An 11,061-nucleotide genomic window follows, 5' to 3' on the forward strand; every position below is an offset into this window, starting at 1 on the left:
TACATTTTGAATGCTTAGCAGGACAGGAAAATGGTCTAATTCACGCACTTATAAAAAGAACATCCCTGGTCATCCCTACTGCCTCTGATCTGGCAGACTCACTGTAAATGATGTCTGAGTGTTGGAGTGTGCCCCTGGCTATCCGTACATTTCTAAAACTAGAAAATGGTGCCGTCTGGTTTGCTTAATATAAGGAATTTGAAAATATTTATACTTTTACTTTTGATACATCAGTACATTTTATCAATTACATTTACTTTTGATATTTAAGTATATTTAAAATCAAAAGTTTCTAGACATATTTTACTGAGTAACTTTTACTGGGTAACTTTCACTGAGTCATTGTCTATTAATGTATCTTTATTTTTACTCAAGTAGGACAATTGGGTACTTTTACCACCACTGCACACAATCATAACCATATCATATCAGATGACGCAAGTGTGAAAATTATCTCACAGAGCCGAAACTCCAGCTACTCATGCAGGACTGTTCAGCTCTGTGTAAAAGGGACTAAGAGGTGCAACACTAAAACAGTTCTCTCTCTCTCTCTCTCTCTGTTGATCTCTCTTACACACACAAAAGCACGCACAAACACGCACACACACAGTGCAGCTGTACCCCCATATACATACGCACTACATCTGTACAGTGAGAATGTGTTTAAAACATTTCCTCTTTACTTTGGTTGACTCTCAAGTAGACAACAGTGTTATATCATCATGCTATTTCCAACAATATTATTCTCACAGATTTTATGTTAGGAGCCTAAACAATAAACAAAGGCGCACACACTTACACACACACACACAACAACACACACACACACACACACACACACACACACACACACACACACACACACACACACACACACACACACACACACACACACACACACACACACACACACACACACACACACACACACACACTCAATATCCTGTGATATAGCCACTTTCAGCAGCTGACACCTCGAAAACAGGAAAAGCGTTTCCACGGGACACAGATGTGTGTGTGCGTGTGGGTTGAGGGTGGAGCAAGTGAGGGAGCGGTGTTGGCACGGCTATTTAACCTCACCGGGTACAAAACTACACTCCACTCTGAGACGAAAAAGAGAAAAGGGCCGTGAAGAACGGAGACAGAGAGTATACTGGCTCCATCATGTCCTATTATGAGGTACGGTTTCATTCACTATTCAGACCATGTTAACAAACTTTATGGGACTTTATATTACTGGAACATTCATCTCAGTTATCATGTTATTCACTTATCAGATTGTAGAATCTGTTCTTAGAGTTTTGCACATTTATTTGCAAGTTTACTCAATTATCCTCTCTTTCTTCCTCTCTCTAAAGCACTTTGTGATATCAGAATCAGATAATGACTACAATGACACAAGTTCCGGTTTTGGTTCTGGCTTGGGGGATTTCGGCACTGGATTTGAGGAGCCGTGTGACCGTGAACTGCTGAGCCCAAGTGTGCAGCGTATCTTCCTCCCGGTGGTGTACGGCTTCATCTTCACCCTGGGGATCACTGGGAACGGCCTGGTGGTGTTCGTACTGGGCTGCCAGCGGAAGGCCCGTCTAAGCCTAACGGACCGCTACCGGCTGCACCTCTCTGCTGCTGACCTGCTCTTCGTTCTGGCACTGCCCTTCTGGGCTGTAGATGCTGCGCTCGGGGACTGGCGCGTCGGAGCGGTCATGTGTGTGGGCGTGCACGTCATCTACACAGTGAACCTATACGGCAGTGTGCTGATCCTAGCCTTCATCAGTCTGGACCGCTACCTTGCAGTGGTCAAAGCCACGGTAACCAGCACCACACACACCCGGCAGCTGCTGGCACACAGGCTGGTGTACGCTGGTGCCTGGCTGCCTGCTGGTCTCCTGGCCATCCCTGATATGGTGTTCGCTCGGACCCAGGAGGCAGGGGAGGGTGAGATGGTGTGCACGAGGCTCTACCCGCCAGAGAACGCCCCACTGTGGGTGTCCCTGTTCCACCTGCAGACTGTGCTGGTGGGGCTGGTGGTGCCGGGCCTGGTGCTGCTGGTGTGTTACTGCGTGATTGTGTCCAGGCTGACCCGGGGGCCGTTAGGGGGCCAGAGACAGAAGAGGAGGGCGGTGCGGACCACTGTAGCTCTGGTTCTCTGTTTCTTCCTCTGCTGGCTGCCGTACTGCATTGGCATCGCCGTGGATGCTCTCCTCCGCTTGGAGCTTATCCCTCGAGGCTGTACGCTGGAGTCAGCCCTGGGGGTGTGGTTAGCGGTGTCTGAACCAATGGCGTACGCTCACTGCTGCTTGAATCCGCTGCTCTATGCGTTCCTTGGAGTGGGGTTCAAGAGTTCTGCTCGCCGCGCCCTCACACTTACACGCACCTCCAGCCTGAAGATTGTCCCACGTAGACGAACAGGCGCCATGACGTCCACAACGACAGAGTCAGAGTCATCTAGTCTGCACTCCAGTTAACAGAGACAATAGACTATAGCCTAATATTATGTGTGTGTGTGTGTGTGTGTGTGTGTGTGTGTGTGTGTGTGAGAGAGAGAGAGAGAGTAAGGAGAAGTCTGCTGGTCAGTCGTTCTTTCTAATGTCCTAAGATTTTTGAGGTAAATATTTTTAGCTTTGTCACCATTCACTGTTGTTTTGGTATTTATGTATGCTTTTTTATGGCTCAACATGTTTGTAATAAAATGTACAAAAACATTATATTAGTCTTCACTAGTTTCTGTCATTGAGTGATGTTATGGTGTGTGTACGTGTGTGTGTCAGAGAGAGAGCAAAAGAGAGATGGAGGTGTACCTTAACGCTCTTGAATGTGAAATGGGGTAAATTCCCATGGTGCAGTTGGCCATTTTAATCTTTTTAATGAATTTATCTTATTAACCCTGTTCTAGCAAGCTATTTGTGTCGGTAGCTATCAAGTAAACGCAATGATAATAATTTCAGATGTGCGTGAGATCGCTCAGTTTGACATGACTTAACTGAAGAAGACTGAGACTGAGGAGAAGAACACTCTACCTACCAATTGATAATAATTTCGCACCTAAAACAACCTGCTGTGCGTGTGGGCAGGAGGGCAGACATTAACTGGTTCTCAGGTGTTGTTATTGGAGCTGTATACCTCCCACCGACATAGGTAAGTGGCTAATAGATTTGTGTGTGTTCGTGTGTGATGATGTGTATGTGTGTGTTCGTGTGTGTGTGTGTGTGTGATGACGATGGGTGGAAGGTGGGCCTCATATCATGTTATAATCATCATGATACTCCTCTCACTATGACACAGTCACACCCCCCCCCCACACACACACACTGAAAATGAAACTAGCTGATATTTTAGACATGTGACTTTGGACCAGGTGTGAGTGAGTCACAACAACAACAAAACATTAGCGCGCTTGTGTGTGCATGTGAGAGTTTGTGAATGCTGATTTGAATCCCCGAGCCGAGTTGGTGAAAATCTGTCCAACATACATGTTAGTCATTTAACAGACACTCTTATCCAGAGCGACTTACAGGAGAAATTAGGGATAAGTGCGTTGCTCAAGGGTACATGGACAGATTTTCAGCAAGTCGGCTCGGGGATTCAAATCAGCATTCACAAACTCTCACACGCACAAGCACACACGTGCACACACAAGCGCGCTAATGTTTTGCTGTTGTTGTGACTCACTCACACCTGGTCCAAAGTCACACTGTGTAATGGCGAGGGGAGTATCATGATGATTATAACATGATATGAGGCCCACCTTCCACCCAACTAGTGGAATCCGGCATAATGGGTGGACTGGGACGGCCATTGCGAGTGTACCAATAGCACAGATAGAATAATGAGATTAATATTTCACTGCATGTATAAATGTGAAGCATCCATTTGGGGTTTCCACTTACTATCAAATATGGTGATCAGAGGAAGCCCAGTGGCCGGGCAGTGGGAAAAGATGGAGCGAGTTGGATTTTGGCCGACATTCTGCAAATTTTCTCATCGATGAACATTTGATCTCCAGACAGTTTTCTGTTTCCAAAACTACAATCTGTACCAAACAGAGTGAACTGTGTTTTGTAAACTGAATTACTTGCCAAAGTTTTTAAAAATGGTGTTGTTCAGAAGGAGCACAAGAGCAAATCTTTTGGGGGGGGAAATATTTGTTGCTTTGCCCCCATTCACTGCTGTTATGGTATTTATGTAGGCTTTTTTATGGCTCAACATTTTTGTAATAAAATGTGCAAAAACATTATATTAGTCTTCACTAGTTTCTCTCATTGAGTGATGTTATGGTGTGTGTACGTGTGTGTGTCAGAGAGAGAGCAAAAGAGAGATGGAGGTGTACCTTAACCCTCTTGAATGTGAAATGGGGTAAATTCTCATTTTGCAGTTTGCCATTCAAGCTCACCTAAAACAACCTGCTGTGCGTGTGGGCAGGAGGGCAGACATTAACTAGTTCTCAGGTGTTGTTATTGGAGCTGTTTACCCCCCACCGACATAGGTAAGTGGCTAATAGATCTGTGTGTGTTTGTGTGTGTTCGTGTGTGATGATGTGTGTGTGTGTGATGATGATGTGTGTGTGTGTGTGATGACCATGGGTGGAAGGTGGGCCTCATATCACGTTATAACCATCATGATACTCCCCTCACTATGACACAGTCACAGCCCCCCCCCCCACACACACACACACTGAAAATGAAACTAGCTGATATTTTAGACATGTGACTTTGGACCAGGTGTGAGTGAGTCACAACAACAGATAAACATTAGTGTGTGTGTGCATGCTGGTTCGAATCCACCGAGTCGACTTTGTTAAAAATCTGTCCATGTACCCATGAGCAACACACTTAACCCTACTTCACCCTAGTTAAATGACTCAAATGTATGTTGGAGGGCTGAAGTGTGGGTTAGAGGCCAAAGCTGTTGACATGGACAGGAAGCATTAACTTCTGGCAAGACCATTAGATACTGTAATATCTGCATGTGGACACACGATATGTAGCAGATTTAGGCTTATTTTAGGCTGAGCCTAAATGCTACTAACTTTGCACTATGAAATAATGCTTCTTTTGACAACACAAGTCATATCCATGCTAATATTGACTCAAAGGAAGGTCTAAACAGTTATGAAAATGTGTACATGTAATACAATTGAAGTCGGAAGTTTACATACACTTATGTTGGAGTCATTAAAACTCGTTTTACAACCACTCCACAAATTTCATGTTAACAAACTATAGTTTTGGCAAGTCGGTTAAGACATTTACTTTGTGCACGACAAAAGTAATTTGTCCAACAATTGTTTACAGACAGATTATTTCACTTATAATTCACTGTATCACAATTCCAGTGGGTCAGAAGTTTACATACACTAAGTTGACTGTACCTTTAAACAGCTTGGAAAATTCCAGAAAAGGATGTCATGGCTTTAGAAGCTTCTGATAGGCTAATAGACATCATTTGAGTCAATTTGTCACGACTTCTACCGAAGTCGATGCCTCTCCTTGTTTGGGCGGTGCTCGTCAGTCGACGTCACCAGTCTTCCAGCCATCATTGATCCATTTTTCATTTTCCATTGGTTTTGTCTTGTCTTCCTACACACCTGATTCCAATCCCATTCATTACTTGTTGTGTATTTAACCCTCTGTTTCCCCTCATGTCTTTGTCAGAGATTGTTTGTTGTTCATTTATTGTGTTGTTTGTATTGGTGCGCTTTGGGTCCTCGTACCCACCTTGTTTTGATTATTGTCATGGTTTTGGAGCTATTTTTTTAAGTTATTAAACTACTCCATTTTACCAAGTTAGATTCTCCTGCGCCTGACTTCCCTGTCACATACACACGTATAGGACACAATTGGAGGTGTACCTGTGGATGTATTTCAAGGCGTACCTTCAAACTCAGTGCCACTTTGCTTGACATCATGGGAAAATCAAAAGAAATCAGCCAAGACCACAGAAAAAACATTGTAGACCTCCACAAGACTGGTTCATCCTTGGAAGCAATTTCCAAATGCCTGAAGGTACCACGTTCATCTGTACAAACAATAGCAAGCAAGTATGAACACCATGGGACCACGCAGCTGTCATACCGCTCAGGAAGGAGACGTGTTATGTCTCCTAGAGATGAATGAACTTTGGTGCAAAAAGTGCAAATCAATCCCAGAACAACAGCAAAGTACCTTGTGAAGATGCTGGAGGAAAGAGGTACAAAAGTATCTATAACCAAGTAAAACGAGTCCTATATCAACATAATCTGAAGGGCCGATCAGCAAGGAAGAAGCCACTGCTGCACATTGCAACTGCACATGGGAACAAAGATTGTACTTTTTGGAGAAATGTCTTTTGGTCTGATGAAACAAAAATAGAACTGTTTGGCCATAATGACCATTGTTATGTTTAGAGGAAAAAGGGGGAGGCTTGCAAGCTGAAGAATACCATCCCAACCGTGAAGCACGGGGGTGGCAGCATCATGTTGTGGGGGTGCTTTGCTGCAAGAGCGACTGGTGCACTTCACAAAATAGATGGCATCATGAGGACAGAAAATGATGTGGATATATTGAAGCAACATCTCAAGACATCAGTCAAGTTAAAGCTTGGTCACAAATGGGTCTTCCAAATGGACAATGACCCCAAGCATACTTCCAAAGTTGTGGCAAAATGGAATAAGGACAACAAAGTCTAGGTATTGGAGTTTCCATCACAAAGCCCTAACCTCAATCCTATAGAAAATTTGTGGGCAGAACTGAAAAAGCGTGTGCGAGCAAGGAGGCCTATAAACCTGACTCAGTTACACCAGCACTCTCAGGAGGAATGGGCCAAAATTCACCCAACTTATTGTGGGAAGCTTGTGGAAAGCCACCTGAAACGTTTGACCCCAAGTTAAACAATTTAAAGGCAATGCTACCAAATACTAATTGAGTGTATGTAAAATTCTGACTCACTGGGAATGTGATGAAAGAAATTAAAGCTGAAATAAATAATTCTCTCTACCATTATTCTGACCGTTCACATTCTTAAAAATAATGTAGTGATCCTAACTGACCTAAGACAGGGAATTTTTACTAGGATTAAATGTCAGGAATTGTGAAAAACTAATGAAATGAAATGTATTTGGCTAAGGTGCATGTAAACTTCCGACATCAACTGTTTGTCCTCATTATATTGTAGACTTGTATAACTTGTATAACTAGCCGACGAATATCAACGATTGACAAGAAAGCCAACGAAGCTGGTCATAAAGGACAAAGCAGAAAAATGACAGCCAGCTTAACGAATCATAACGTCTGTGGACGAAACCCCACCCATTTCTGGGTCAGCTGACTTAGGAATGTTCGTGTTACAAAACATTGAACACGGATGTTTGGCACTGTACACGAGTCGCAATCTCAAACAGAGGAAATCCCTACTAATTTTTGACGTTTGTTAGGCTACTGCTACAGCTTGTGTATCGTTATCAGAATATGTCATGCTATGGATCCCACAGTAGCGCCAATGCAACACGAAACTGAGACAGAGTAAGTTGTAACTCATGTGGTTTAACTATCCTTCCAGACATATCCTACTGCTTTCATAATCTTTTGATGTGTTTATGCTATACCACCTTTAAATGGTCTGGCTATATAATGTCTGTCAAAACAAGTTTTGTTATGATGATGATGGTGGCTGGCCAACTATGACATTGAGACTAGGCTACATAACAGCAACGTAGGTTCGATCTGTGTTCATTGAAGAGCAGTGCAGCAGCGACGCTGTGTGAGGGGGAACAACTAACAGTGAGTGACACAGCACTTTTCATCATGACCCCTGCATTACTTTAATTACTGCCCCCCACCTGTCAGCTGTTTTTTAATTATAGGGTCAGGAGTTTTCCCTGGTCAGGTCACGTGGTGAGAACTACTGGTTGTATAACTGTCTGAGGTCGCTCAAGGAGTGCTAGCTTCATGTGTGTTTGATAGGCTGACGCTTAGACCTTTACCCTACTCTGTGTCTGCACTGTAGTGATCATGTCGTTAGTGTCATAGTACAGTGTTCATGTTCCTGACGGCTATAGTAACACAATGTCTATCATCTCTCTCCCCCCAGGCCATACTCTGGGTGGGGCTGGTGGCCTTCCTGGCGTCCGACTTCCATGTCCCTCCTGAAGAGCACAGAGGCCAAGATCCTCTCCTGTAACACCTTGTTAATAACGAAAATTCTTTATCTTTTCAGAGGAGCTAAATGGTTGACTTCTTGTTTATATAGTAACACTTCGTGTGTGTGTGTGTGTGTGTGTGTGTGTGTGTCAGGTATACAGAATGAAGTGTGGTCCAGGTTTGTCACGTTACCCAACCAGGACAGGATCTGGACCCTCACGTTGACCAACAAGACCGCCCACAAACCTCTTGAGCAAGGTATTCTCTCCGTCTCCTTGTCCCTTTAGGCTTTTGACATATGAATTAGCTTTTGTGTTGGTATTAACTTCTCGTCTGTCTCTCGGTCTGCTTCTCACTCTTCCTTTCTGTCTGTCTCTCTTTCTATGCCTTCCCTCCCTCCCATAGCCCCTAAGAAGACTCCTCTGGTGATGGTCCATGGGTTCGGCGGAGGAGTGGGTCTGTGGATTCGTAACCTGGATCCTCTGAGTCACTCTCGGCCGGTCTACGCCTTCGACCTCCTGGGGTTTGGCCGGAGCTCCCGACCCCCCTTCCCCACAGATGCTGCCCTGGCCGAGGAGCAGTTTGTCAACTCCATGGAGCGTTGGAGGGAGTCTGTAGGCCTGGATAACATGATTTTACTGGGACACAGTCTGGGGGGATACCTGGCAACATCTTACGCCATCCAGCACCCTTCTAGGTGAGAGGCCATGTTTTTATTTATGATGATGTCATAGTATTTATGATGGTATTTCCTTAAAGCTATTGATTGACGTACAGGATGTCTCCATATGTACGGTGACAGTTAAAAAATGGATCTACACTGCACTTTATTATTAATCATTAGTACCATGATTCCTGGTCAGGAAAAACTCCCATGACCAATTTTATTATAGTAATGGAATAATAACTTAATATAATCCCCTTCTTTAGGGTGAGTCACCTGATCCTGGTGGACCCGTGGGGTTTCCCTGAACACCCACAGCCAGGGGTGGAGACCCCGGAGGGGCAGGGGCCAGAGGTTGTGAAGAGGCCGCCCCTGCCACGCTGGGTCAAGGCTGTGGCCTCAGTCGTCTCACTGTTCAACCCTCTGGCTGTCATCAGAGCAGCAGGTCCATGGGGTGAGACACACTTTATTCACATTCAGATCACTTATTCAAAGCTTTCACAATTTTATCAATACTTCCATCGTTCCCTTTTTCTCTCTTCCTTTCATTCTGTCAGGTCCAGGGTTGGTAAATAGATTGCGTCCAGATTTCAAGAGGAAATTTGAGGACTTGTTTGATGATGATACCATGACCGAGTACATCTACCACTGTAATGCTCAGACCCCTAGGTACGTAGAGTCACTCCTTGGCTTGCATTACATATCACCACTATTAAACTGCATACTGCGTTCACATTCTCCTGATCCCATAGGGACATGGCCTTACTTGGCTTTACTAGCCTGAATTTGCCACAGAATGACAAAACATTTATTTCTACTCAAACCTCTTCCTTTATTCCATTATCCTCTTCCCTCTGTCACTCTTAACCCTCTCTGTCCTCCTTCTCTTCCCTCTATACCCAGTGGGGAGGTAGGCTTCAGGGCCATGTCAGAGTCCCTGGGCTGGGCCAAGAGGCCCATGCTACAGCGGGTTCACCTGCTGCCCCCCTCCATGCCTCTTACCATGCTATACGGTTCACGCTCCTGGGTGGACAGCGCCTCAGGGGACAAGGTGGCCCAGATTAGGGTCCAGACAGCCACACGCACTGTGGTGAGGAAGGGGGGGAATTTATTTCATTTAAGTTTTGATGTCATACATTTTATCCTCTAAATATGTATCATACAACAAGACATAATACGATACCCATGTGATCATTCCTGTCTCCATCTCTCTTCAGATGATAGAAGATGCGTCTCACCATGTATATGCTGACCAACCAATGGAGTTCAACAGAGTGGTCCAGAACATATGTAACGATATAGACTGAAAAAGCATACATGACTGACAAACCAAGATGTCATAATGTGTGTCTTGGTCTGTACCTCGTTAGTGTCACAGAAATGGCTCCAATGTTGGTGGGAGATTTTATAAGATGGGCCTATTCCACTATGTTCTGATCAGTGGACACTAGTTGGCTGAGTGGTTATGATGTATGCCATTTAGCAGATGCTTTTATCCAAAGCAACTTAACAGTCATCTGTGCATACATTTTACATGTGGGTGGCCCAGGAGTCAAACCCACAATCCTCCCATTACAAGCACCGTGCTCTAACAACTGAGCCATGCAGGACCAATTGGAACGCTTAGGGCCAGGAACTGACCATGTGACCTGACCAGGAAAAGTCCTGGGCAGGTTACATGGTCTGGTGAACTCCTGGTTCTGCTCCAATGACTGACTGTCAGGGAAACCAGACCCTGCACTGAAGTTCCCCTGTCCAGGTTGGGATGATAGACAAGGCCTTGACAATGGAGTGTTTACTATTCAATCACTTATTCAGTTGTATTTTATCAGTACTGTTCCTATAAGTATGGCAAGGAGTTTTTCCATGTAGTCTGGGAAACCTCTAGGATCTAGCTATATGTTATACACAGTTATCCATGGTCATTTAGTTCATATTGCAGCCTTCTGACTAAAGCGAAGTTCACAATTCTGTTATTTGAATGAATTAGTCAATGCAATAAGAGTTTGGGTGGAACACTCAATGTTCAGGGTATATTGTTATGTTTCTTTCTGTAACTATGGTAAATGCCACTGCAGCATGCTTTTGTGTCTGAGTTGGAAAGTAAATATGTGATTAATGTTCTCTGTGACCTCTGATCTTCACTATCAAAATACCTGTATTTTATACTACTACATGGATTCAATAGAAATGTATATGATTAAAATAATGCTTATCTTTGATCTCGTCATTGATCTGTCAGGCGTCTGTCTCTCCATGTTGAGGGTATTCAACCATTACTAT

At 44.2% G+C, this 11,061-nt stretch overlaps 2 protein-coding genes across 4 annotated transcripts; both read left to right on the plus strand.

The window, feature by feature from the left end:
* Window positions 1-1,109: 1,109 nt before the first annotated feature.
* On the plus strand, window positions 1,110-2,703 carry LOC135507808 (C-X-C chemokine receptor type 4-like). Its single transcript, XM_064927476.1, has 2 exons — window positions 1,110-1,179; window positions 1,359-2,703. Exons 1-2 carry the CDS (start codon window positions 1,165-1,167, stop codon window positions 2,463-2,465), a joined length of 1,122 nt encoding a protein of 373 aa, XP_064783548.1. The 5' UTR covers window positions 1,110-1,164; the 3' UTR covers window positions 2,466-2,703.
* Window positions 2,704-7,306: 4,603 nt separating this feature from the next.
* On the plus strand, window positions 7,307-11,008 carry abhd4 (abhydrolase domain containing 4, N-acyl phospholipase B). Of its 3 annotated transcripts, none has more exons than XM_064932767.1 (8): window positions 7,307-7,496; window positions 7,713-7,754; window positions 8,065-8,372; window positions 8,520-8,811; window positions 9,045-9,232; window positions 9,336-9,447; window positions 9,682-9,868; window positions 9,996-11,008. In XM_064932767.1, exons 3-8 carry the CDS (start codon window positions 8,111-8,113, stop codon window positions 10,083-10,085), a joined length of 1,131 nt encoding a protein of 376 aa, XP_064788839.1. In that variant the 5' UTR covers window positions 7,307-7,496; window positions 7,713-7,754; window positions 8,065-8,110; the 3' UTR covers window positions 10,086-11,008. The 3 variants fall into 3 exon arrangements, with proteins under 3 accessions (XP_064788839.1, XP_064788832.1, XP_064788848.1); XM_064932776.1 differs by lacking the exon at window positions 7,713-7,754 and having other exon boundaries at window positions 7,309-7,496; window positions 8,065-8,150; window positions 8,268-8,372; XM_064932760.1 differs by lacking the exon at window positions 7,713-7,754.
* The last annotated feature ends 53 nt before the right edge of the window (window positions 11,009-11,061 follow it).

The sequence above is a fragment of the Oncorhynchus masou genome, chromosome 3, assembly GCF_036934945.1.
Source record: "Oncorhynchus masou masou isolate Uvic2021 chromosome 3, UVic_Omas_1.1, whole genome shotgun sequence".
Classification (NCBI taxonomy): Eukaryota; Metazoa; Chordata; class Actinopteri; order Salmoniformes; family Salmonidae; genus Oncorhynchus; species Oncorhynchus masou.

Bases quoted from the DNA above. Each gene is read 5' to 3' on its own strand.
- abhd4 (XM_064932760.1), top strand. From the start codon at position 7,453: ATGGATCCCACAGTAGCGCCAATGCAACACGAAACTGAGACAGA. The intron at 8,373-8,519 runs GTATTCTCTCCG...TCCCTCCCATAG, and splicing joins CCACAAACCTCTTGAGCAAG to CCCCTAAGAAGACTCCTCTG. The intron at 9,233-9,335 runs GTGAGACACACT...TCATTCTGTCAG, and splicing joins CAGAGCAGCAGGTCCATGGG to GTCCAGGGTTGGTAAATAGA.